The following is a 27,572-nucleotide window of genomic DNA, read 5'->3' as shown; positions in this document are numbered from 1 at the left end:
CATTCAACAAAGCATTTCTCCCCACAGTCCATGTGCACCCTGCCCACAGCTCTTTCTCATTTTCAGCATTTCTCTTCCCTTTCTAGAATATGCCGAGTTTTTGCACTGCAAGTCCAAAAAGTTTACAGACTTTGATGAAGTCCGGCAGGAGATTGAAGCAGAGACCGACAGGGTCACGGGGACCAACAAAGGCATCTCCCCAGTGCCCATCAACCTTCGAGTCTACTCGCCACACGGTAGGCAGCACGGGTGGGGACCCATCACTGACCATTTCTGGTCGTTCATGGACAGTGCCATGAGTGAGCCTGTGTACTTCCACTCATGGGTAGCATGTGCCCATTCACAAACAGTTGATATTCACACGCACATAGCCCCCTGATCTGTATCTTCCCACTTGTGCTAGGTATGTAGTACCCAGACCTCTGTCTCAGCTTGAAGAAAGAGCATGCCAGGAAGTTGTTTGGAGTGGTGGGGGATTGCAGCTGTTTCCCCCTTTTACCAAGGGCAGCCACCACTTGGCTCAAGGCAGCCAGATCTGCTGGTGCCTCAAGAGAGGCCAGAACCAGTCTTCTGTAAAATATCCTGTTTTTGTTTTTTTTTTCAGACAGAGTCTCGCTCTGTTGCCCAGTCTGGGGTGCAGTGGCCTGATCTCTGCTCGCTACAACCTCTGCCTCCCAGGTTCAAGCAATTATTGTACCTCAGCCGCCCAAGTAGCTGGGATTACAGGCATGCACCACTACACCCAGCCAATTTTTTTTTTTTTTGAGATGGAGTCTTGCTCTGTCGCCCAGACTAGTGGTGCGATCTCAGCTCACTGCAGCCTCTGTCTCCCGGGTTCAAGTTATTCTCCTGCCTCAGCCTCCCAAGTTGCTGGGACTAGAGGCGACCGCCACCACGCCTGGCTGATTTTTTGTATTTTTAGTAGAGATGGGATTTCACCATATTGGTCAGGATTGTCTCGAACTCCTGACCTTGTGATCTGCCCACCTTGGCCTCCCAAAGTGCTGGGATTACAGACGTGAGCCACGGCGCCCAGCCAAATTTTTTTTTTTTTTTTTTTTTTTTTTTGAGACAGAGTCTCGCTCTGTTGCCCAGGCTGGAGTATAGTGGCACGATCTCCACTCAACGCAACCTTCACCTCCCGGGTTCAAGCGATTCTCTGGCCTCAGCCTCCGGAGTAGCTGGGATTACAGGTGTGTACCACCCCACCTGGCTAATTTATTTATTATTATTATTATTATTATTATTATTTTGTTTTTAGTAGAGACGGGTTTCACCACGTTGCCCAGGCTGGTCTTGAACTCCTGAGCTCAGGCAATCTACCCGCCTCTGACTCCCAAAGTGCTAGGATTACAGGCGTGAGCCACCACGCCCAGCCCACCCAGCTACTTTTTTGTATTTTTAGTAGAGATGGGGTTTCACCATGTTGGCCAGGCTGGTCTCAAACTCCTAACCTCAGGTGATCGCCTGCATCTGCCTCCCAAAGTGCTGGGATTACAGGCTTGAGCCACCTTGCCCTGCCAAATATCCTGATTTTAAAACTCTCCATTCAAACAGCAGCCCGGGGCCATAGACATCCTCTGGCCCAGAGGCACAAATTGCTACCACGATGGGTTCCTTGCGGTAAATTTTAAAATTTGTTTTTCAATAAATGATACTTGCATGTGGCTCAGAATTCAAAAATTACAGAACGGTATATTGCAAAAACCTACCTTGTCAACCAGTTTTGCACACATATTTTAGGTTCTTCAGATGACAATACAAACATGAGCTGGGTGTGGTTTCGCACACCTGTCATTCAAGCTACCTGAAAGGCTGAGTCAGGAGGGTCACTTGGGCCCAGGAGGTGGAGGTTGCAGTGAGCTATGATCACATCTGTGAATAGCTACTGCACTCCACCTGGGTAACATAGCAAGACCCTGTATCTTAAAAAAATGTGTAAGCAAAAAACATATTAAACAATTGTGATTGTATCTATGTATATGTTGTGTATGTGTTTATCACTCCTTTTCCTTAAATTGTTAGCATAACATAAAAATCATTTATGGTTTTTTTGTTTTTTTTTTTTTTGCGGCCGGGTGTGGTGGCTTACGCCTGTAATCCCAGCACTTTGGGAGGCCGAGGCAGGCGGATCACGAGGTCAGGAGATCGAGACCATCCTGGCTAAAACGGTGAAACCCCGTCTCTACTAAAAATACAAAAAATTAGGTGGGCGTGGTGACGGGCGCCTGTAGTCCCAGCTACTCGGGAGGCTGAGGCAGGAGAATGGCGTGAACCCGGGAGACGGAGCTTGCAGTGAGCCAAGATCACGCCACTGCACTCCAGCCTGAGCGACAGAGTGAGACTCCATCTCAAAAAAAAAAAAAAGAAAAAAGAAAAAAAATCATTTATGCTTTTTCTGAGATGGAGTTTCACTCTTATTGCCCAGGCTGGAGTTCAGTGGCACAATCTCGGCTCACCGCAACCTCCACCTCCTGGGTTCAAGTGATTCTCCTGCCTCAGCCCCCCAGGTAGCTGGGATTACAGGCACGCGCCACCACACCCGGCTAATTTTGTATTTTTAGTAGAGACGGGATTTCTCCATGTTGGTCAGACTGGTCTCGAACTCCCGACCTCAGGTGATCTGCCCGCCTTGGCCTCCCAAAGTGCTGGGATTACAGGTGTGAGCCACTGCGTCCGCCTATGCTTTTTTTTTTTTTTTTTGTATGCCTCTCAGAATGTTTCTTTATTCTTTTTTTTTTTTTTTTTGAGACAGGGTTTCACACTGTTGGCCAAGTTGGAATACAGTGGTGAGATCTTGGCTCACTTCTTTTCCTCCTAGGCTCAGGTGATCCTCCCGCTTAGTCTCCTGAGTAGTTAGGACAACAGACGCACAGCATCATGCCAGGCTATTTTTTTATATTTTTGGTAGAGATAGGGTTTCGCCATCTTGCCCAGGCTGGTTTCGAACTCCTGAGCTCAAGCAATCTACCCATCATGGCCTCCCAAAGTGCTGGGATTACAGGCATGAGCCACCGTGCCCGGCCTCATCCATTTGTCTTTTGTTTTTGTTTTTTTGACAGTCTTGCTCTGTCGCCCAGGCTGGAGTGCAGTGGTACGATCTCAGCTCACTGTAACCTCCACCTTCTGGGTTCAAGTGATTCTCATGCCTCAGCCTCCCGAGTAGCTGGGAGTACAGGTGTGTGCTACCATGCTCGGCTAATTTTTGTATACTTAGTACAGATGGGATTTTGTCATGTTGGCCAGGCTGGTCTCGAACTCCTGGCCTCAAGTGATCCACCCACCTCAGCCTCCCAAAGTGCTGGGATTGCAGACGTGAGCCACCGCGCCCAGCCTCATCTGTTTCTCCATAATGGATGGGCTGAAATTTATTCAGTCATTTAGATCTATTCCAGTCTGAACTGTCCTGATTTAGAACTGTGTCATTGAAATGGAGTAGGTAGAAGGTATCCGTAGGATGGGATCCTAGAAGGGGAGTTACTGGATCAAAGCTGTGGTTCAGGCGGAGTGTCAGGCGACATCCTCAGGTCTGAGCCTCGCGCAGGAACTTTGGTAGTCAGCTGGGTAGCTGTGGGCCTGTTTGTGCCTCCCCTCTCCTGGCTCTGAATGCCTTTCCCTCTGGTTTCCCTCCCAGTGTTGAACTTGACCCTCATCGACCTCCCGGGTATCACCAAGGTGCCCGTGGGCGACCAGCCTCCAGACATCGAGTACCAGATCAAGGACATGATCCTGCAGTTCATCAGCCGGGAGAGCAGCCTCATTCTGGCCGTCACGCCTGCCAACATGGACCTGGCCAACTCTGACGCCCTCAAGCTGGCCAAGGAGGTCGATCCCCAAGGTAACCCTGAGCCCAGGGCAGCAGTCCCCTCTTCCAGGTGCCTCTGAGCATGGGACGTGCCCAGCATCCTTGGTTCCAAGTCACTGGCATTCTCTTTAATACATGACCGCTTTAGGAAAAGGCCTCCTGGAACACGGCACTTCCTCCAAGAACCAGCAGTGCTGGTGGGCATCCCCTGGGAAGTCACTGTGTGGCAGTTGGACAGTCCTCTTTGGACATGGCAGTGCCCATGTTGCCAGGGTGGGAAGCTAGCCTAGGGCTGAAGGAAGGGCCCAGTACTCCATGGCCCAGATGCGATCTTAGGTCCCATCTAACTGTTACTCTGCTCCCTGAGACATGGTCCCCTCTTAGTCAGAACGGGCACTTCAGTCCTAACCTGGATAGCTGATGTGAGGACTGTTGAACGTTTGGGTTGTTTCTGGTCTTTGCATGGTGAGATCGTCTATTTGCCTTCGAGTTGACACCCCTGGGCCCCTCTAGTCAGATCCCTCTACTGAACCCTCACTGCAGAATGTGAGCAGGAAGGGGCCCCAGGGAGGGCACAGCTGTGGCCCCCTTGATGCCCAAATTGGCACCCACCAGAGATCTTCACTCTGGCTTGCATCTGTCCCCAATGTCTCATGCACATGCCACACATACAACACACATGGTTAGCACAGAGCCAGGCCCTCAGCCCCCGTGGGAGCAGTTGATCTGCAGAGGTGAGACTTTGCTAGGAGGACATCCTTGAGTCTGGAATGACTTGTGGAGAGGTGGAATTGGATGGGATGGTTTCCAGAGTGGAATTTTAGCCATTCAGGCAAGAGGTAGCCCTGGAAACAGTCGTGTCAAACTCAAATGTTCCCTTGGGACTTTGCTGCCACTTGGAGAGTCCAGCATCAAAATCTGGCCCAAGAATCATGTTTACGTGCGGTTTCCCCAAGCCTGCAGCAGCAGAGGTTGTCCTTAATAACACAAGTGGCAATAACGGCCAGCATTTGTTGAGTATTTGCCGTGTGCCAGGCTCACCCTTATGACCACCCCGTGAGATCAGGGCTGTGACCATCTTCATTCGACATGTAGGAAACTGGGGTCCAGGCCTGTGACATTCTGGCTTTCCCAGGTGATGTGACCTGGAAGTTTCAGGGCCGACTGGACCCCAGGTGGCCTGCAGCTGCCAGCCAATGCTCTTTCCTGGTGGCAGCCTCTGACCTCTGACCTCTGGGCTCTTTCAGGCCTACGGACCATCGGTGTCATCACCAAGCTTGACCTGATGGACGAGGGCACCGACGCCAGGGACGTCTTGGAGAACAAGTTGCTCCCGTTGAGAAGAGGTGTGGCTTTGAGGGTGCTGGGGAAGCAGGAGGACGGGTGGGGTCCTTATTATTACTGAAACCCTGGCACCTGTTCCCTGCCTGCCTGGAAGTCACTGCTTCTCCATTTCACCGTAACTCCTTCTTTCTTTTCCCTTTGAGCATATGTATCTTTTTCTCCTAATTTGTATGCATTCATTTTTCAAGTGTACAGTTAACACCTGCTTGTTTCTGAAACGTTAGAAAACAAGTGTATAGAAAGAGGAAACTAAACTCACCCGCAGCCACACTTCCACCAGACAGCCACTGGTGAATCTTCTGCAGCTCCCAGCTCCCCAGGGTTTATAACTTTAATTAATTTTTTTATTACTTTCTATTATGAGCCTTCCCTTCCCTTCCCTTTTCCCTTTCCTTCCCCTTTCCCTTTCCTTTCCCTTCCCTTTCCCTTTCCTTTTCCTTTTCTTTTTTTTTTTTTTGAGACAGTTTTTGCTCTTGTCACCCAAGCTATAGTACAGTGGCACAATCTTGGCTCACTGCAACCTCCGCCTCCCAGGTTCAACTGATTTTTCTGCCCCAGCTTCCGGAGTAGCTGGGATTACAAGTGCACACCACCACGCCCAGCTAATTTTTGTATTTTTACTAGAGACGGGGTTTCACTGTGTTGGCCAAGCTGGTCTCAAACTCCTGACTTCAGGTGATCCACCCGCCTTGGCCTCCCAAAGTGCTGGGATTACAGCCATGAGCCACCGCACCCGGCCTATTATGAGCATTTTTTTTTTTTTTTTTTTTTTTTTTTTTTTTTTTTTTGAGACGGAGTCTTGCTCTGTCACCCAGGCTGGAGTGCAGTGGCGCGATCTCGGCTCACTGCAAGCTCCGCCTCCAGGGTTCACGCCATTCTCCTGCCTCAGCCTCTCCGAGTAGCTGGGACTACAGGCGCCCGCCACCACGCCCGGCTAATTTTTTGTGTTTTTGGTAGAGACGGGGTTTCACCGTGGTCTCGTTCTCCTGACCTCATTATCCGCCCGCCTCGGCCTCCCAAAGTGCTGGGATTACAAGCGTGAGCCACCGCGCCCGGCCGCATTTTCAAACATTCCCAAAAATGTAGAAAAGAGTTCAAAGAGTCCTCGTGGGTGGCTTCCCCAGCTTCGGTGGTTACTAATATCTGGCTAATAGTGATTCCCCCAAATATCCTAACCTGCTATTATTATTTTCTTCCTGGAAGATTTTATTTTTTCATTTTATTTATTTATTTATTTATGAGACGGAGTCTCTGTTGCCCAGGCTGGAGTGCAATGGCGCAGCCTGGGCTCACTGCAACCTCCACCTCCCAGGTTCACGCCATTCTCCTGCCTCAGCCTCCCGAGTAGCTGGGATTACAGGTGCCAGCCACCACGCCTGGCTAATTTTTATATTTTTAATTGAGACAGGGTTTCACCATGTTGGCCAGGCTGGTCTCGAACTGCTGACCTCATGATCCATCCGCCTCGGCCTCCCAAAGTGCTGGGATTACAGGCATGAGCCACCGTGCCCAGCCATCTTCCTGGAAGATTTTAACACAAATCCTAGGCACTGGCTGGGCGAGGTGGCTCACGCCTGTAATCCCAGTGCTTTGGGAGGCTGAGGCAGGAGGATCCCTTGAGGCTGGGAGTTGAAGACTAGCCTGGGCAACATATCAAGTCCCTGTCTCTACTAAAGATTAAAAAGTTAGCTGGGCATGGTGGGGTACACCTATAGTCCCACCTGCTTAAGAGGCTGAGGTGGGAAGATTGCTTGAGCCCAGGAGTTCGAAGCTGCAGTGAGCTATGATCACACCACTACACTCTAGCCTGCACAACAGAGCAAGATCTTGCCTCTAAAAAAAAAATAAAAATTCTATAAATCCTAGGCATTGTAGCATTTTACACATAAATACCCACATTTCTTTTCAAATACTTCTCCTTGCCATCCTGTTTGTTTTTTTCTATACCATTCATTTGTGGAAGAAACCAGACTACATCCCACATTTGGGATTTGGCCAATTATTGTTCTCTGTTAGCTGGTAATTAGATGGAGACAGAGGCCTGATCAGGTTCAGGTTCAAGTTCAGGTACAGATCTTCTGATAGGAGTAACCTAAGTATTTTTTATTTTATTTTAAAAATATTTGAAATATTTTGGGTTGGGCGTGGTGGCTCACACCTGTAATCTCAGCACTTTGGGAGGCCGAGGCGGGCGGATCACGAGGTCAGGAGATCAAGACCATCCTTGCTAACACAGTGAAATGTTGTCTGTACTAAAAATACAAAAAATTAGCCAGGCGTGGTGGCACACGCCTGTAGTCCCAGCTACTTGGGAGGCTGAGGCAGGAGAATCACTTGAACCCAGGAGGTGGAGGTTGCAGTGAGCCGAGATTGTGCCACTTCACTCCCAGCTTGGGCGACAGAGCAAGACTCTGTCTCAAAAAAAAAAAAAAATTTCAAGCATTTTATTTTATCAGAGCAGCAGTTTTAGGTTAATAGCCAAACTGAGAGGGAGATACAGAGATTTCCTATCAGCCCTGTAGCCCACACATCTATAACCTCCCCCACTTTGAACATGCCCAGCAGAGTGGTGCATTTGTTAGAACTGATGAGCCTAGATTGACCCATTGTCACCACCCCCACCCCACGTCCATGGTTTTACATCAGGGTTCACTCTTGCTGTTAGAAGTTTTTTTCTTTCTTTCTTTTTTTTGACGATGTCTTAGTCTGTCACCTAGGCTGGAGTGCACTGGGACAATCATAGCTCACTGTAGCCTGAAACTCCCAGGCTCAAGTGATCCTCCAAGCTCAGCCTCCCAAGTATCTGGAATTACAAGCATGTGCGATTGCTCCTGGCTAGGTTTTGTTTGGTTTTGTTTTGCTTTGTTAAGACAGAGTTTCATTCTTATTGCCCAGACTGGAGTGCAGGGGCACAATCTCAGCTGACTGCAACCTCCGCCTCCTGAGTAGCTGGGATTACAGGCACTCGCCACCACACCCAGCTAATTTTTGTGTTTTTAGTAGAGATGGGGTTTCACCATGTTGGCCAGGCTGGTCTTGAACTCCTGACCTCATGTGATCCATCACCTCAGCCTCCCAAAGTGCTGGGATTAAAGGCATGAGCCACCGTGCCCAGCCTTCTTTTGTATTTTGTTAAAGCCATTCCTGCCCTCTGGCATCTACTCTAAGCTGCCGGCACCTCCTGCCTTTCCCTTCATGCTTAGCCACAGTCATTTAGAGCATTTCGTTTACTCGTGGGTTTTCCATCTTGATGTCTGAGATAGATGTGGGGAAAAGTTCAGACCTTGGTTGCCACCATCCCCCAGGACTGCTGAGACGTTGAGTGGTGAGGCGACCCCGGATCCCAGGGGAATGCTGTCAGAGCTAAAATCAAAACCTTGTTTAGCTGTGAAGATCCGGAGCTGAGAAGCGATTCTGTGGCTGGCTGAGGTTTGGGGAGAATTTGCTGGTGCTAAAGAGGAAAGCAGACCCTACTCAACCCCACACCCTACTACAGCCACCCCGACCCGGCTGCCCTTGGACACTGTTACGCCTCCACCTTGGATCCTAAGGGGCTTTGGGGTCTGTGGGCACTAGCCGGGCTGAGGATTTGGTGATATGGGCCTCTTTCCCTTCCTCCGGACTCACTGATGTCCATGGCTGCCCTTCTCTGCCTTCCTTCCTGTTTCCAAGAACGAAGGCGCTTCCACTCTCAGCTCACTTGTAGGCCTTCTCCCGCTTTGTGACCTTAGGCTTCAGAAGCCCTCCCACTGGACCCTTTTTCCTGGCGTACTAATGACTCACAACTCCTCTTCCTTTACGGGAACCAGGCTAGGCGTGGTGGCTTATGCCTGTAACCCCAGGATTTTGGAAAGCACAGTTGGGAGGATGGCTTGAGGCCCAGAGTTTGAGACCAGCCTGAGCAACACAGCAAGACCCCATCTCTCTCTTAAAAAATTATCCAGGCTGGGCACAGTGGCTCACGCCTATAATCCCAGCACTTTGGGAGGCCAAGGCGGGTGGATGAAACCCCAGCTCTACTAAAAATACAAAAAATAATTAGCTGGGTGTGTTGGTGCATGCCTGTAATCCCAGCTATTTGAGAGGCTGAGACATGAGAATCGCTTGAACCCGGGGGGCGGAGGTTGTAATGAGCTGAGATTGCACCACTGTACTCCAGCCTGGGTGACAGAGTGAGACTCTGTCTTTAAAAAAAAAAAAAGAAGAAGAAAATCCGTGTGTGATGGTGCATGTGCCTGTACTACCAGCTACTCAGGAGGCTGAGTCCGGAGGATGGCTTGAGCCCAGGAGTTCAAAACTGTAGTAAGCTATGATTGTGCCACTGCTATGCAGAATGGGCAACAGAGTGAGACTCCATCTCTTAAATAAGTAAATCAACCCAAATCCAAGCCAGATGCTTTTCGCTGGCCCCTGCTGTTTCCTTCTTTGTGCTGTCACACAGGTGATGGTGACTTTGGCTTCACAGGGATCTAGGTTCAGATCTTGGGTCTCCTACTGTGACCTCACCTTGGCATGTCTCCGTTTCCCTCCTCCCTCTTGGATCCGAGAGAGATCTGGCGAGGATGAAGAGCCGTGACATCCCACAAGACCCTTCAGGATAGATGACAGGCACCTCTCCCCTGCTTCTCAAGAGAAACATGCACAACCCCACTGCAAAGAAAATGGAGCATAGGCCAGGCGCTGTGGCTCACGCCTGTAATTCCAGCACTTTGGGAGGTCGTGGCGGGCAGACCATGAGGTCAGGAGTTCAAGACCAGCATGGCCAACATGGTGAAACCCCGTCTCTACTGAAAAAACTAAAATTAGCCAGGCGTGGTGACGCACGCCTGTAATCCCAGATGCTCGGGAGGCGGAGGTTGCCGTGAGCTGAGATTGCGCCACTGCACTCCAGCCTGGGCAGCAAGAGTGAAACTGCCTCAAAACAGAAAACCCCACAAAACAAAAACCTAGCCAGGAGTGCAGTGGTAGGTATTCCACTTGGATTCTTTGCAACAGTGTGTATTGAATTATCCAGCTTTTCTCCCCCACATGTTGAAGTGTTAACTTTCAGTTCTACCTCCTTCTCGGTGTAGTTTTGGACTTTCTTTTCAGTTCCATTGATCTCTCTGGACATGAATACCCTGATGTACCCAACTGTTTAAAATATACTCGTTTGATAGTGGATTTTCGCTCTTCCCTATTGCTCTTGATTTTAAGATGTTATTTCTTTTTTTTCTTTTGAGACAAGACCTCACTCTGTTGCCCAGGCTGGAGTGCAGTGGGGTGATTACAGCTTGCTGCAACCTTGAACTCCCAGGCTCAGGTGATCCTCCCATCTCAGCCTCTCAGGTAGCTGGGACTATACACATGTGCTACCACGCCTCGCTAATTTTTGTATATTTTTGTAGAGATGGGGTTTTGCCATGTTATCCAGGCTGGTCTCGAACTCTTGGGCTCAAGCGTTCCACCCGCCTCAGCCTCCCAAAGTGTTGGAATTACAGGCGTGAGCCACTGCACCTGGCCTTGAGATTTTTTTTCTTTTTCTTTTTCTTTTTATTCAGAGTCTTGCTCTGTCGCCCAGGCTGGAGTGCAGTTGCATGATCTTGGCTCACTGCAACCTCCGCCTGCCGGGTTCAAGCGGTTCTCCTGCCTCAGCCTCCCGAGTACCTGGGACTATAGTCACGCACCACCATGCACGGCTAATTTTTTGTATTTTAGTAGAGGCGGGGTTTCACCATGCTGACCAGGGTGGCCTCGAGCTCCTTACCTCGTGATCTACCCACCTCAGCCTCCCAAAGTGATGGGATTACAGGCGTGAGCCACCGCACCCAGCCGAGATGTTTTCTTAGCTATCTTTGAATCTTGGCTTGTAGATTTCATCTGCCCCAAAGCTTTTTTCTGTCCCTGCGCACACAGGCTGGATGTTATCTCTCCTTCCTCCAAATACTTAATGTTGCTCTTCACAGCTGCCATGTGCATTCGCACCCTCTGTGTTCTTTCTGAGTAACATGTTATGACATAGTCTGTGAGTGCCTCGTGGGACAGGATCCATCTCTATACTTGAATCTTGCTCATCCCCATGCCAGGTCCACTTGGCTCACCTAGCTTTGCCCCTGACCTGACTGCCTCTCCCCACAGGCTACATTGGCGTGGTAAACCGCAGCCAGAAGGATATTGAGGGCAAGAAGGACATCCGTGCAGCACTGGCAGCTGAGAGGAAGTTCTTCCTCTCCCACCCGGCCTACCGGCACATGGCTGACCGCATGGGCACACCACATCTGCAGAAGACGCTGAATCAGGTACTGCAAGGGTTTGTACAGTAGTGTGCAGTGGCATAGGCTGTGCACTGCACAACAGCTGCAATCCTCACTGGCACTTGTTTCAGGCTGGAGCAGCACTTGTTTTAGCAAAATGGGTTCAGTCCACATTTATGTGTGCTGTAATAAATGTACTTGGCCAGGCGCAGTGGCTCACACCTATAATCCCAGCACTTTGGGAGGCCAAGGCAGGAGGATCATTTGAGCCTAGGAGTTTGAGACCAGTCTGGGCAACATATGGAGACCCCCATCTCTAGGAAAAATAGAAAATATTAGCTAAGCGTGGTGGCACATGCCTGTAGTCCCAGGTACTCAGGAGGCTGAGGCAGGAGGATCACTTGAGCCTGGAAAATCAAGGCTTCAGTGAGCCATGTTCATGCCACTGCTCCCCACCCTGGGCAATAGAGTGAGATCCTGTTTCAAAAAATTAAATAACTAAATAAAAGAAATGTACTTGATTCAGGGTCTGGTGAAGAGTAGTGACTTGGTGCTGCTGCTACTACAACCATCACTGTTATTATTACCAATATTTTAATTACCATTGTAATTATTCAGTCATTTACCCAGAAGATCGTATGCATTGCCTGGGGTTGGTGACAGGGGGGTTAATAACTCTTTTTTATTTATTATTATTATTATGTATTTTTGTTTTTTGTTTTTTGTTTTTTTTTGGAGACGGAGTCTCACTCTGTCACCTAGGCTAGAGTGCAGTGGCATGATCTTGGCTCACTACAACTTCCACTTCCCAGGTTCAAGTGATTCTCCTGTCTCAGCCTCCTGAGTAGCTGGGATTACAGGTGTGCACCACCACACCTGGCTAATTTTTATATTTTTAGTAGAGATGGAGTTTCACCATGTTGGCCAGGCTGGTCTCAAATTCCTGAGCTCGAGTGATCCGCCTGTGTCAGCCTCCTGAAGTGCTGAGATTACAAGCATGAGCCACCATGCCTGGCCTATCGTTCTCTTCTTATAAGTAATATATTCACATTGTGCATAAACAGAAATGGTATTAAAAGCTATACAGTAGGCCAGTGTGTGGTAGCAGGGGCAAGGCGTTCCTCCGCGCTGTTTTCTAGCACTTTCCAGGATGGCAGCAGAGCCTCAGCAGCACTCCAGGAGTCATCTTTTCATGCACGTATCAGGGGGACACAGTGTCCACACGAGAGCAGGTTCCTGTCCTTGTGGAAGGCATAATTCTAATGGGGGAGGCTGACACCCAACAAACCGCCAGATAAATGCATGATCAAGCATCCAGTAGGGGCGCGGGGGCCAGGAAAAGAGCCGCCCAGAGAAGGCAGCTCAGGAGAGCAAAGAGGGAAGTCAGTGTCTAGAGGGAGGGGCCCTCCAGGAGAGGAAGCTGGGGTCTGCCTGCAAACGGGAGTAGGGAGAGGAAGGGAAGTAAAACTCTGCAGCTGGCTGGGGCCTCCTGAGAGCCAGCAGCGAAAAGCCCCCTCCCATGTGGGGTGCTTCCCAGAGCAGCAGTGCCCCTTCCTCTCCATTTGCTCATGACCTAAGTGCCCTAGTATCCTGTCACAGACCAAGGGATGGCCAGTGTAGCTCCCTGCCTTTCTAGGCAGCCCACACAGATGGGGGTCCATGGCCAGGGCTGCAGGGCAGGGACCCCTGGTCACGGAGGTCTTTGGGTTACCCCACTTGCTCCATGCCATAGATATGAGGTTCCTTCATGCCTCTTTTCTAGCTTGCCAGACACTTTTTATTTTATTTATTTATTTATTTATTTATTTATTTATTTATTTTTATTTTTTTTTGAGATAGAGCGTCACTCTGTTGCCCAGGCTGGAGTGCGGTGGCATGATCTCAGCTCACTCCAACCTCCGCCTCCCAGGTTCAAGTGATTCTCGTGCCTCAGCCTCCCAAGTAGCTGGGATTACAGGCATGCGCCACCACACTCAACTAACTTTTGTATTTTTAGCAGAGACAGGGTTTCACCATGTTGGCCAGGCTTGTCTCCATCTCCTGATCTCAGGTGATCCGCCCGCCTTAGCCTCCCAAAGTGCTGGGATTACAGTCGTGAGCCACTGTACCCAGCCCGGCCTTTCCCCCAACCCCAGACGGAGTCTTGCTCTGTTGCCCAGGCTGGAGTACAGTGGCGCAATCTCTGCTCACTGTAGGCTCTGCCTCCTGGGTTCACACCATTCTCCTGCCTCAGCCTCCCGAGTAGCTGGGACTATAGGCACCCGCTACCACACCCGGCTAATTTTTTTCTTTTTTTTTGTATTTTTAGTAGAGACAGGGTTTCACCGTGTTAGCCAGGATGGTCTTGATCTCTTGACCTCGTGATCTGTCTGCCTTGGCCTCCCAAAGTGCTGGGATTACAAGCGTGAGCCACTGCCCCAGGCCAGTGCCCAGCCTTTTTGATTTTTCAGACAAGGTCTTACTCTGTTGTCCAGGCTGGATTGCAGTGACACAAACACGGCTCATTGCATCCTCAGCCTCCTGTATTCAAGCGATCCTTTTGCCTTAGCCTCCCGAGTAGCTGGGACTACAGGCGTGTGCTGCCACACCACAAACTAAGATGGAAAGATCTCCCCTGAAAAGGTGCAGAATGCACTCAAGATGAGCTCCCTGGCTGCATCTGCATCTACAGAGAGAAGCAAGAAAGATTCAAAATAGACAAATGTGGGCCAGGCACGGTGGCATAGCTACATCTACAGTACCTAGCTAATTTTTAAAAGTTTTTTTATCTTTGGTAGAGAGAAGGTCTCACCGTGTTGCCTGGGCTGGTCTCAAACGCCTATCCTCTAGTGATCTGTCTCAACCTCCCCAAGTGCTGGGATTACAGGTGTGAGCCACTGCACCCAGCCTTCTCTATTGTAGGACAGATGGCCAAACTCTGCTTTACACTTTTCAAGTATAGGCTGATTTTATGGCTTTGTTTTTCTTTTTCTTTTTTTTTTTTTTTGAGACAGAGTCTTGCTCTGTCACCCAGGCTGGAGTGCCATCGTGTGATCTCGGCTCACTGCAACCTCCACCTCCCGAGTTCTTTCTCAGCCTCCCGAGTAGCTGAGACTACAGGTGCCCACCACCACACCCAGATAATTTTTGTATTTTTTGGTAGAAACAGGGTTTCATTGTGTTGGCCAGGCTGGTCTCGAACTCTTGATCTTAAGTGATCCTTCTGCCTCAGCCTCCCAAAGTGCTGGGATTACAGGTGTGTGCCACCGTGCCTGGCCCACATTTGTTTATTTTGAATCTTTCTTGCTTCTCTCTGTAGATGCAGATGCAGCCAGGGAGCTCATCTTAGTGCATTCTGCACCTTTTCAGGGGAGATCTTTCCATCTTAGTTTGTAGGGCCTATCCCCATGTGTGTTCATTGGCCCCTGTGTTCCGTGGTCTGGATGGACTGTCCTTGCAAGCGGTTGCCTGTCCTCCAAGGCGTGGATATGCCCAGTGCCTGATGTCGGCCCTGTGGGCTGTTTGTAGCCTCTTACGCTCATGGGCAGCTCCATGCCATCTCCTTTCCCAGACACAAGTGTGTCTGTGGCTTGATTTATCTGTTGCTGTCTCTCAAGGCTGTGTGGTGTGGTGGCCTCATAGTGGCACCCTGGCGTTGGCCCTTGGTTGGGGGAGTGTGTCTGCCACTCCCTGGTCTCCTGCCCATGCCACCGTTTCTGATCTCTGACCTCTTTCCTGCAGCAACTGACCAACCACATCCGGGAGTCGCTGCCGGCCCTACGTAGCAAACTACAGAGCCAGCTGCTGTCCCTGGAGAAGGAGGTGGAGGAGTACAAGAACTTCCGGCCCGATGACCCCACCCGCAAAACCAAAGCCCTGTTGCAGTACGTACCCCGGCACCCACCACCACCACCAGCCTGGCCCCTGCCTTCCATCAGCCACAGGGCCCCCTAGCCTGGGCACCACTCATCACTTGTTCACTCATTCATTCAGCAGACACTCACTGCAAGCCTTCTGCATGCCAGACTCCATCCTAAGCATGGCAGTCGCCCCAGTGAAGGGGACAGGCGTCCATCCCTTTCCCCTGGAGTGCTCAGAATGGGGGGAAGTGGGATGAATGGGACAAAAAATAAGAAAGAAAATGTATAGTGTGTTAAATGTCAAAATATGAAAGTGGTGCATTAGCCAGGCGTGGTGGTGGGTGCCTGTGGTCCCAGTTGCTTGGGAGGCTGAGGCAGGAGAATGGCGTGAACCCAGGAGGTGGAGCTTGCAGTGAGTCGAGACTGCGCAACTGCACTCCAGCCTGGGCATCAGAGCGAGACTCCATTAAAAAAAAAAAAAAAAGGCTGGGCGTGGTGGCTCACGCCTGTAATCCTAGCACTTTGGGAGGCACTTTGGGAGGCTGAGGCGGGTTGATCATGAGGTCAGGAGATTGAGACCACGGTGAAACCCCCTCTCTACTCAAAATACAAAAAATTAGCCAGCTACTCAGGAGGCTGAGGCAGGAGAATGACGTGAACCTAGGAGGTGGAGCTTGCAGTGAGCTGAGATCGCACCACTGCACTCCAGCCTGGGCAACAGAGTGAGACTCTGTCTCAAAAAAATATAAAAAAAAAATTGCAAAATTAGCCAGGCATGGTGGCACATGCCTGTAATCCCAGCTACTTGGGAGACTGAAGCAGGAGAATTGCTTGAACCCGGGAGGCGGAGGTTGCAGTGAGCCGAGATCACGCCATTGCACTCCAGCCTGGGTGATAGGGCAAGACTCCATCTCCAAAAAAAAAGATAAGCATTGGCCAGGTGTGGTGGCTCACGCCTGTAATCCCAACATTTTGGGAGGCCGAGGCGGGAGGATCACTTGAGGTCCGGAGTTCAAGACCAGCCTAGCCAACATGGTGAAACCCCCGTCTCTACTAAAAATACAAAAATTAGCTGGGCGTGGTGGCAGGTGCCTGTAATCCCAGCTACTCGGGAGACTGAGGCAAGAGAATCGCTTGAAGCCAAGAGGCAGAGGTTGCAGTGAGCTGAGAACGTGTCACTGCATATCAGCCTGGGCGACAGAGTAAGACTCCGTCTCAAAAAAAAAAAAAAGAAGTTGAGTGTCAAGTGAAGACCTGAAGCAGGTGAGGGCAGGACCCGTGTGGGATTAAGCCCAGCCAGTGCAAAGGCCCTGTGGCAGGACTGGGCTGGGCATGTCAGAGGAAGACCCTGTGGCTGGATGGAGTGAGTGAGGGGAGTGGGAGGGGGTGATGGAGCAGGCTATGCAGGGCCTTGTGGGGCCTCAGGGAGGACATTGGCTTTTGCTGTGAGTGAGGTGGGAGCCATGGACAGTTCCGAGCGCAGGAGGGTCAGGACTGACTCAGGTGCTCACAGGCTCCCTGGCCGTGGTGGGAGAAGAGACATGGGAGAGGGGGTGGGAGCCAGACCTTGGCTAGGTTAGGTCCCTCTCCGGCTCGGGCTCTTAAGATCCACCCCATGACTTGGTTGGTGCAGCTGCCTAGCTGTGAGGTTGGGGAGCAGGTGTGCCCCCACAATCCCAAATTCTCACTCGGGGACTCTTCTGCCTCTGACCTTTCGGCATTTGGCCTGTAAGGGACCCTGAGGCACTGGAACAGCTGGACCAGAGCAGGTGACAGGGACTCCTGGGTAGCTCATACTGCAGACGGTGCCATGCATGAGGCACTTCCCACAGGGACACCAGGAGGACACTGCCTCCTCTGGCCATCACAGTCCTGGCATCCCCCCACCCCCTCTGCCAGGCAGCAGTGCATGGTCGTGGGCTTAGGGGCCAGAGTGCTTTTATGCTCAGACATCCTTGACTACGTTACAAAACACTTTCTACAGAGCAGATAGTGGCCCTTTGCAGGCTTCAAGAGGAGATTCATAGCCGGGTATGGTGGTGCACCCCTGTAATTCTAGCTACTTGGGAGGCTGAGGCAGGAGAATCGCTTGAACCCAGGAGATGGATGTTGCAGTGAGCCAAGATCGTGCCACTGCACTCCAGCCTGGGTGACAGAGCAAGACTCTGTCTCAAAAAAACAAACAAACAAACAAAAAACACAAGATTCAGCCTACTAGACTGAAGGAAGTGTTGTTGTGGAGGATTCAGCCTGAGGGTGGACGTGGGCCTGCTGTGTGACCACAGGCAGGTGATTGGACCTCTCTGAGCCTCATTTTCTGCACCTCTAAAGTGAGGGTCATAGCAGCTGTCATCTCACATGGCCATGGGGACAAACTGGCAGATTACAAGGTGCCTGTAATCCCAGCACGTGGGGATGCCAAGGCAGGAGGATTGCTTAAAGCCAGGAGTTTGAGACCAGCGTGAGCAACAAAGTGGGATCCTGTCTCTGAAATTAAAAAAAAAAAAAAAAAAAAATTAGGCTGGGGACGATGGTTCACACCTGTATTCCCAGCACTTTGAGAGGCCTCAGTGGATGGATCACTTTAGGTCAGGAGTTCAAGACCACCCTCACCATCATGGTGAAACCCTGTCTCTATGAAAAAATACAAAAATTAGCCAGGTGTGGTGGTGGGCACCTGTAGTCCCAGCTACTTGAAAGGCTAAAGCAGGACAATCACTTGAACCTGGATGGCAGAGGTCGCAGTGAGCTAGGATCACACCACTGCACTCCAGCCTGGGCAGACAGAGAGAGACTCTATCTCAAAAATAAATAAGTAAATAAATAAATAAATTTAAATGCTACTTGTTAAGCCCATGGCAGGACTGGGCCAGGGGATGCCCATCACAAACAGTCCCTGTCCCCCGGGGCTTAGCATGTTACGTCATTTATAACCAGTTGCCTTGCAGGGCCCTCCCTGCCCAGGTTGTTTTGACCTCACCATGGAGAAGCGCCACTGTTATCTGTGTCCCCTGTCAAGAGCTGGGCCTTCTTGCTATAGCATTTTTTCTGAGGGTCCAAGGTCCTCATGCAGACATAGGCGGTCTTTCTCGGTTCGCGCCTTACAAAAGAACGAGAATTACGGTAATAGACGTCCCCCAGCCTGAATTCTGTACTTGGTTTTTCTCTTCTTGTTAAAGCAAAGCCTGGAGCCTTCTGTCTCCACCTGGCTCAGCCCACAGACTGTTCACGTATCCCAGTGCCCATGAGTTTTTTTTTGTTTTTTGTTTTTTTTTGCCTTAACTGATGCTAGTAAGTTCATCTGTGACTGTACAGGCAAGGATTCCTGCAGGGCAAAGACCCCAGCAGAGGGATCTTGCGTTGAGGAATGTACGTGTTTAAAATTTATTTTTTATTTTTCATTTTATGAGTCTCACTCTGTCACCCAGGCTGAAGTGCAGTGGCATGATCTCAGCTCACTGCAACTTCCCGGGTTCAAGCAATTCAAGCAATTCTCCTGTCTCAGCCTCCTGAGTAGCTGGGATTACAGGCATGTGCCACCACACCGAGCGAATTTTTGTATTTTTAGTGATGACAGGGGTTTCACCATGTTGGCCAGGCTGGTGTTGAACTCCTGACCTCAGGTGATCTGCCCACCTCGGCCTCCCAAAGTGCTGGGATTACAGGCATGAGCCGCCGCATGCGGCCCTCATGTATTTGTTTTTGAAACAGGGTCTCGCCTTGTTGTCCAGGCTAGAGTGCAGTGGTGCAGTCCCGGCTCACCGCAGCCTCACCACTTGGGCTCAGGTGATCCTCCCACCACAGCCTTCCGAGTAGCTGGGAGTAATACAGGTATGTGTCACCATGCCTGGCTAATTTTTGTATTTTTGTAGAGACAAGTTCTTACTATGTTACCTAGGCTGATCTTAAACTCCTGACCTCAAGCAAACCGCCTGCCTGAGCTTTCTGACTATGAGATCGCAGACGTGAACCACCACGCCCGGCCTTGTTTTTTAAATTTTTATTTATTTTATTTTATTTTTTTGAGACAAGGTCTCTTGCTCTGTTGCCTGGGGTGGAGTGCACTGGTGCAGTCATGGCTCAGTGCAGCCTGGACCTCCTGGGCTCAAGCAATTCTTCCGCCTCAGCTGCCTGAGTAGCCTGATCCTCTGGCATGCACCACAGCACCTGGCTAATTTTTAAAGTATTTCTAGAGACTGGATCTCGCTATGTTGCCCAGGCTGTCTCAAACTCCTGAGCTCAAGCGATCCTCCTACCTCAGCTTCCCGAAGCGATGGGATTGCAGGAGTGCACCACCATGCCCAGCCCAACTCCCCCTTTTTATAAGGACACCAGTTATATTGGCTATGAGCACGCCCTGTGATATTCTCTTGACTGATTACATCTGCAGTGACCCTGTTTCCAAATAAGAGCACATTCTGAGGTACAGGGGGGCAGGATTCAACCCGAATTCCGTGGGACACCGACCAGCCGGTCACAATTGTCCAGAATGCTCTGATTGTGCAGCGTGGGTTGGGCCCGTAAATCACCTCCAGGGCCCCCAGGAGGCTGGTGCCCAGGTGTGCTTTGTCCCCTGTGGCTGAGAGCAGGTCTCCAGAGTCTCCATCCTTGCCCAAACCCCCCCTGCCCAGTCTGTTGTCTATCATTAGTTTAGTGCTGTGCCTTTGCTGACCTTGGTCCTGGTTTGGTCCACAATTCAATTTTCCATTCCAGGCCGGGCGCGGTGGCTCACGCCTGTAATCCCAGCACTTTGGGAGGCCAAGGCAGGCAGATTACTTGAGGTCAGGAGATTGAGACCAGCCTGGCCAACATGCCAAAACCCCATTTCTCCTAAAAACACAAAAATTAGCCGGGCATGGTGGCAGGCACCTATATTCCCAGCTACTGGAGAGGCTGAGGCAGGAGAATCACTTGAACCCGGGAGGTGGAGGTTGCAGTGAGCCGAGATTGTGCCACTGCACTCCAGCCTGGGCGACAGAGCGAGACTCCATCTCAAAAACAAAAAACAAAAACCAAAAAAACAAATTCCCCATTCTAGGTGAAGCATTAACGTAGGCCTTTGTGTGTCTCCTGGAAGGAAATTAAATGTGCACATCCTTTGCTTCAAGAGATTCTGGGGATCTGGGCAGCTTGTGCTTGCCTCTCCCAGTTGGGGTATGAAGGAGACCCCCCCTTTCTTTGGCAGCCCAGCCTTGGTGGCCCTGACAGTGGTCACCATTCGAGCAGCTCCCCTTTAGGAGCAAGTCCCCAGGTACTTCAGTAGATCATGTTTTTTGGGAGGGAAACTGATGAAGGGAGACAGCCCAGTACCCTAGGGAGAGCAATTAGGAATGCTTAGGAAAACTAAAACGTGAACAAGATCATCCTACTTTTTTACTATTTACGATGCCACTAGGCAATGCTGAGAGACTCTTTTTAAGGGCCAGGCCCGTTCTAAGGGGCGACACATGTTATTACCACTTTTTGTCCATTAGATGAGCAATTTTTTACCAAAAAAAATTTTCTTCCTTTTTTTTTTTTTTTCTTTTTTTGAGACAGGGTCTCACTCTGTCTCACCCAGGCTGGAGTGCAGTGGTGCGATCTTGGCTCACTGCAGCCTCCGCTGCCCAGGTTCAAGCGGTTCTCCTGCCTCAGCCTCCCAATTAACTGGGACTAGAGGCGTGCACCACCACACCCGATTCGTTTTTGTATTTTTAGTAGAGACGGGGTTTCACCATGTTGTCCAGGCTGGTCTCAAACTCCTGGGCTCAGGTGATCTGCCTGCCTCAGCCTCCCAAAGTCCTGGATTATAGGCGTGAGCCACCATGTCCAGTATTTTTTTTTTTTTAATAAAATGAGGTCTCACTGTGTTGCCCAGGGTGGTCTCGAACTCCCAGACTAAAGCCATCCTCTCACCTCAGCATCCTAAAGTGCTAATATTGCAGGCATGAGCCACCGCACCCGGCCAAGAAAACATTTTAACTTGTGTGAAACCAGGTGTCTTTGCAGAATTACCATTAGTGGCAGCATTGTTTCTTTTTTTGTGGGCACACAAAGTAACAGTGCATTTTAGGATCAGTGACTTCTTGGAGGTAATGAGATCTAGAAACATCTTCAGTCCCCACCAAGGAGGTAGACGTTGTTACCCTCAACCCATTTTGTAGATGAGGAATCAGAGGCTCAGAGGGGCAAAGTCCTGTCCGAGGCCTCACATCCCATCAATGGGGTAGGACCAACCCCAGCAGGCTGGGAGGTGGCGGGAACCTGCGGAAGCCACCTAAATTGTGCGGAAGTAGCAACCTTTCCTTCCCAGCATCCTGCAAATCAAGTTGAGCTTCCGGGCAGAGGTGCTGAGCTTTGACCCCTGAACTTCACTCCAGTCTTCTGCAAAGTGGGAGGAATAAGTGGGCTTTCTCAGATAGAATGGGTGAATAATCGGAACAGGCTTAGCTTGAGCCTGACTCGTAGCCAGCATTTGCCATTGGGAGCTCTTGAATTTGGTTTATTTGTTTTAATATAGACAGAAGACATTTTGCTGCTGAAAAACGGTAAAAGAACAGTAAACCCTGGCTTGACTTGGAACATCATTCCAGAGCAGTGTGGAAACCACCGCTTTGACACTTGCTTTTTCCTTTTCCTCATAGGATGGTCCAGCAGTTTGGGGTGGATTTTGAGAAGAGGATTGAGGGCTCAGGAGATCAGGTGGACACACTGGAGCTCTCCGGGGGCGCCCGAATCAATCGCATCTTCCACGAGCGGTTCCCATTTGAGCTGGTGAAGGTAGCACGCCCCGGGGCTGGGCCCTCCCGTCTCTGGTCAGGCACCCTCCTGCTGGCCTCGAGCCAGGCCTCCTCCCAGGCAATAAGGTCTCAAGCTCCTACCTCTAGGCCTGAACCTGTGGTGGGCAGGGTGTGGCCTGGATGAGGTGTCCCCATGGCCTTCCTTTCCCGACACTCAGCTTTGAGGTTTTGGGCAGAACCATATGAAAACCTCTGTGTTTTTCCTCTGACAAGAGCCAATATACATTCTTTGCAAGATACATAGAAAATACAGATAAATTTACATGAGAAGATGTCCCTAGCATGTCGTTGAAGAAAGAAAAAATAGGCATTGGAGCCAGCATGTGCAACATAGCACTGAGCTGATATATACAACATCCTTATGTATGAAACTGAACATGGATGTCTACAAGTGTTTCTTTGTATTTGCAAGGATGTTTGCAAAAATGTCAGCCCTGGGTGCTGGGATTTGGGACTTCTTTTTCCGTGTGTGTGTGTGTGTGTGTGTGTGTGTGTGTGTGTGTGTGTATGTGTGTGTGATTTGCTTGAAGTTTTATACTGTTTACAATGAGCACATAACATTTTTTATAAAAAAAAAAAACAAAAAACAGTACTTTTTTAAAATCAGAGGAGCAAGACCAAATGCAGTGGCTCATGCCTGTAATCCACGGGAGGCCAAAGGGGGCTGATCACTTGAGCCAGGAGTTCAAGACCAGCCTGGGCAATATGGTGAAACCCCATTTCTACTAAAAATACAGAAATTATCCAGGTGTGGTGGCGTGTGCCTGTAGTCCCAGCTACTTGGGAAGCTGAGGTAGGAGAATCACTTGAGCCCAGGAGGCAGAGGATGCAGCAATGAGGCAAGATCGCACCACCACACTCCAGCCTCAGTGACAGAGCCAGATCCTATCTCAAAAAAAAAGAAAAGAAAAAAGAAAAAGCAGGGTGTGATGGTGCATACTGATAGTCTGAAAAATCTAAGTTTACATGAATTTATATTCCCACCAATATGATGAGAGTGTTGGTTTCATGTCATGCTTTCTGAAACTGTGTTTTAATTAATTAATTTGTTTATTTATTTTTATTTTTTTGAGACAGGATCTTGCTCTTTCACCCAGGCTGGAGTGCAGTGGTGCAATCACAGCTCACTGCAGCTTCGACCTTCCTGGGCTCGGATGATCCTCCCACCTCAGCCTCCCGAGTAGCTGGGACTATAGGCATGCACCAGCCCACCTGGACAATTTTTGTATTTTTAGTAGAGATGGAGTCTCACTGTGTTGCCCAGGCTGGTGTCAAACTCCGGGGCTCAAGCCATCTGCCTGCCTTGGCCTCCCAAAGTGCTGAGATTACAGGTGTGAGCCACTGTATCTGGCCAGTTTTCAATTTTTTTATAAAATTTTGACAAGTTAAATATTCTGCCTTGTGAATATAGCCGCACGTGGGAGAGAACATTCCCCAGATGCACGCCTGCCACGGGGGCGCCCTGGGTGCCTCCATGCATGTGCTTGGTTTGTCTCTTCTCAGATGGAGTTTGACGAGAAGGACTTACGACGGGAGATCAGCTATGCCATTAAGAACATCCACGGAGTCAGGCAAGTTCCACGAGGAGAGTCACCACTGTCCCTTCCTCTCCGCGGTGCCACCCCCCAGCTAATTGGGTCGCCCACACCTCTGAGTCCCTAATCGTTAGGCCTTAAGAGGGCTCTTGGATGGTTTTCAGTAGCTGTGAGCCCCTCCCTGAGGGTCTCCAAGGGCACGTGAGGGTGGATGTGTCTTAGTCCTGCGTCCGTCGCAGGCTTTGGGGCTGTCTGCAGCTCCTGATCAAATAGGGCTTAGTTCCTGCCCAGTCGGTTGGTGTGAACCTCATGCTAAACTAAGAAAGCTCACTGCAGATTTACCTGGGGAGGGGTGGGGCGGCACTGAATCAGGGTTTTGGGAAGGCAGCATGAGTCCCCATCACGGCTTCCTCGTGAGCCTCTTGGGTCCCCTCCTTATTCTAACAAAGGTAGTTGCTCCAGGTGTCTGCCCTTCCATCGCTGTGGGGTCCTCGGGTCACCCCGAGGGTTTCTGGGCAATGGAACTCAGGCATCTGACCCCACACATGACGCAACCTTCGTTCCTTGTTGGGGACCCAGCCAGGGCCAATGAAATTGCTGACCATCCTTTGTTTCTCTCTGACTTATCTCCCCTGACCCTGGGTCTGGACGGTTTCAGGACCGGGCTTTTCACCCCGGATTTGGCATTCGAGGCAATTGTGAAAAAGCAGGTCGTCAAGCTGAAAGAGCCCTGTCTGAAATGTGTCGACCTGGTTATCCAGGAGCTAATCAATACAGTTAGGCAGTGTACCAGTAAGGTATTGCTCCCTCGGCAGGGTGACTCCTGACCTTGTGGAAACGGGGGTACGGGGGTTTGGTATCAGGCTTCCAGCGCCTCATTGGCCCTCACTGGTGCTTTTTCTCCCCATATCGCTTGGTGTCCGTGAACTTGGCCTCTCCCCAGAGGCTGGGGCAGGAGCATGTCGGCCTGGGCCCAGGCACACGGGAGTGCCAGGCCTCCTGGACTGGCCAGATAGATGCACAGTTGTCCCTGGGACCCTGATACCAAGCCTAGCATGTGTCTGATGAAATTGGGGTTTCACTGGGCTGTTGCTTTGCTGCCTCCTGGGAAGCAGAGAGGGACCCCCCGCGTCAACTGCTGGAGGCTGAGCTCCTTGAAGCTCCCTGGCTGTCACCCCTTCTTGACCAATGCCCGGCATTCTCACACTTCCCTGGAGCCACCGACTTCTCTGTCCCTCAGCTCTGGGAATGGCCTGAATGCCAGCGACATCATGAGAGCCAGCTGGGCTCCTAAGTGCCCCTGCCCACCCCCTGCACCCCATGTTGTCCCCCAGGGGCAGCCCATTTTTGGATCCACTCAGTCACAGTGCTTCTATGCGCCCTCGACGAGCCACTGCCTCCACTCGGCAGGACGCGCCGGGCTCCCCCAACCTGCTCCAATGCTGCCGGCCTGGTTACCAGGGCAGCACGCTTTGGCCAAGCAGCTGAAATGCCTCCCAGTGGGCAGTCTGTGCTTGCGCGACCACAGTGTCCCCAGCGCTCTGGGTTGCCAGGGAATTTCTGCTTGAGCCCCTCTGTTCTTAGTCTGGAAAAGCCCACATTTGCTGCTTAAGCTTCTTCGATTAGAAAAGGGAGGGGGAAAACAGCCCAAACTGGAAAATGCTCTTCCTAGAGCCAGGTGTCATGGACATGAACGTTAGAGGCCTCCACACACCTTGGCTGTCTCTCTGTGCAATGACAACCCCCGTGGCCCTTCTGTAACTACACTCCAGACCGAGCCCACACCCCCAAACCCCAGACCTCTTTGATCCGAAGCAGCTTCCGGGGCAAATGCGGGCGCAGGCTCCCCTGTGCATGGACTAATCAGATGACTCTCGTTTCTTCTCTTCTCTCTGTCTCCTGTCCTGCGTGTGTGGCCTGCACTGTCCCTGGGTGTCTTTCTGCCTCATCCTGCCCTCCGCATGACCCAGGACGGGGCTCTTCACCCCCGACATGGCCTTTGAAGCCATTGTGAAAAAACAGATTGTAAAACTCAAAGAGCCGAGTTTGAAGTGTGTTGATCTCGTGGTCTCAGAGCTGGCCACGGTCATAAAAAAGTGTGCCGAGAAGGTAACAGGTTTCGTTCTCATCTCCGCATTTGTCCCCGTCCTCCCCCTCCATGTGTTAGCCTCAACCTGAGCATCTGGAAAATTCAGCCTCGGCAGGAACCCCCTTCCGCCTACCAGTTGTCACTTAGAGATGTCGCCACCTTGCATTGGCAGATGGAATGGGGGGAGTGGCATCGCACGTGGGTTGTGGCTGCCTGTGGGGGCGGTCAGCCTTTGATGTTGCCAAACGCATCGCATTTACTAAGCAGTGCCCTTTCCTGGAACCCCTAGAGAAAGGGGTTTCCCAGCCAGCACCAAAACAGCAAAACACGGGAAACACATCATCTGTGTAGCCCTGCGTGTTCTCACGATCTAGGCCACCTGAGAGTAACCATTCCATTTTCCCCAACTCGTGGACTTGACCCACACTGCAGAAGATGTGACTCCCCTGTGCATGAGGTCTGGTTAAGTTGGTGCTACAGATGAAGCCTGGGGAGGTGGGGGCATTTGGCAAGTGGGTGCCACAGATACAGCAATCAGGAGTGGTTCTCTGCAGGGAGTTCCCACCGAGGCTGATGGCCCAGGTGCCCCCCTTACCATTCTAGAACAGACGCTACTCACTCATGCTGGCGAGGCCCTTCAGGGTTCCTGCTCTTACCCAGTGCTGGGCAAGAGGGGGGTACCCTGAAGCCCTGGATGGCAAACATGCCCCTGCTTTTCTGCTTTCATGCCGCCTCCTGCCTCCTGCCTCTGGGTCACTGGCTGGAAAAGCAGCTCTGCTCTCCTGCTGTCTCCAGTCCATGGTGCCCCCACTCTTCTGCTCTTAGCTCCCAGCTGGACTCACTGGGGGCCAGGAGCAAGATGTGGGCTTGGTGGGCCCCCTCATATCTCATTCCCCACCCCCTCCGCATTTTCTACCTGTGTGGTTCATGTTGCTTCCCGTGCCACGAGGACACCGCCAATGCGGCCACTCTGCTTGTTCCCCCAGCTCAGTTCCTACCCCCGGTTGCGAGAGGAGACAGAGCGAATCGTCACCACTTACATCCGGGAACGGGAGGGGAGAACCAAGGACCAGGTACTGGCCTTTTGTCTTCTTTATTGGGTGTAATTTACATGCAGTAAATGTCAAGTGTACTGTTCTGTGCATGCTGACAGCTGCATATGGCAAAGTAACCCTCACCTCAATCAAGATATAGAGCAGTTCTGTCACCTCCTAAAATCCCTGTCCCTATGCCTCTTTGTAGTCAACCCCTCAAAAACCCACAGGCTAGGCTGGGTGTAGTAACTCACGCCTGTAATCCCAGCACTTAAGGAGGCTCAGGCAGGAGGACTGCTTGAGCCCAGGAGTTCGAGACCAACCTGGGCAACATAGCAAGACCTTGTCTCTACAAAAACATAAAAAAATTAGCCAGGCGTGGTGGCGCATGCCTGTGGTCCCAGCTACTTGGGAGGCTGAGGTGGGAGGATCCCTTGAGCCCACAAGATGAAGCTTCAGTAAGTTATGATCGTGCCATCGCCCTCCAGCCTGGGAGAAAGAGTGAGACCCTGTCTCTTAAAAAAAAAGAAGCAGCAAAGGAAATCCCCAGGCCCTGGCCACCACCAGCCCGCTCCCTATCCTACAGTCTTTTGAGTGGACTCCCATAGCATAAGGCCCATTGACTCTTGACTCCCTTCCTGCCTCCCTTCTTCCCTCCCTCCCTCCCCTCGGCGTCGTGCATTTGGGAGCCAAGCGTGTTGTTTGTTGTATCTGTAGTTTGCTGCCTTGATTACTAAGCAATCTTCCAGGGAATAGATGGAGGACAGCATGGACCTCTACTTGCCTGCTGGAGGGTGTTTGGGGTGCTTTTTGTGTTGTGGTTTTTTGTTTTTTTTTGAGACAGAGTTTTGAGACAGAGTTTTTCCCAGGCTAGGGTGCAGTGGCACGATCTCTACTCACTGCCACCTGCACTT

General features: G+C 50.9%; 1 protein-coding gene across 1 annotated transcript in view; it reads left to right on the top strand.

The window, feature by feature from the left end:
- The window catches only part of DNM2 (dynamin 2), a 116,063-nt gene that overhangs the window by 55,835 nt on the left and 32,656 nt on the right, over nucleotides 1–27,572 (top strand). The window contains 9 exon segments of the mRNA XM_030820851.1: nucleotides 87–236; nucleotides 3,635–3,838; nucleotides 5,053–5,151; nucleotides 11,267–11,427; nucleotides 15,103–15,245; nucleotides 21,845–21,980; nucleotides 23,504–23,571; nucleotides 24,194–24,332; nucleotides 26,611–26,697. Coding sequence (XP_030676711.1) covers nucleotides 87–236; nucleotides 3,635–3,838; nucleotides 5,053–5,151; nucleotides 11,267–11,427; nucleotides 15,103–15,245; nucleotides 21,845–21,980; nucleotides 23,504–23,571; nucleotides 24,194–24,332; nucleotides 26,611–26,697 — 1,187 coding nt within the window.

This window comes from Nomascus leucogenys, chromosome 10 (assembly GCF_006542625.1).
Source record: "Nomascus leucogenys isolate Asia chromosome 10, Asia_NLE_v1, whole genome shotgun sequence".
NCBI classification, from domain to species: domain Eukaryota; kingdom Metazoa; phylum Chordata; class Mammalia; order Primates; family Hylobatidae; genus Nomascus; species Nomascus leucogenys.
This window is presented reverse-complemented; position numbering and strand designations above follow the sequence as displayed.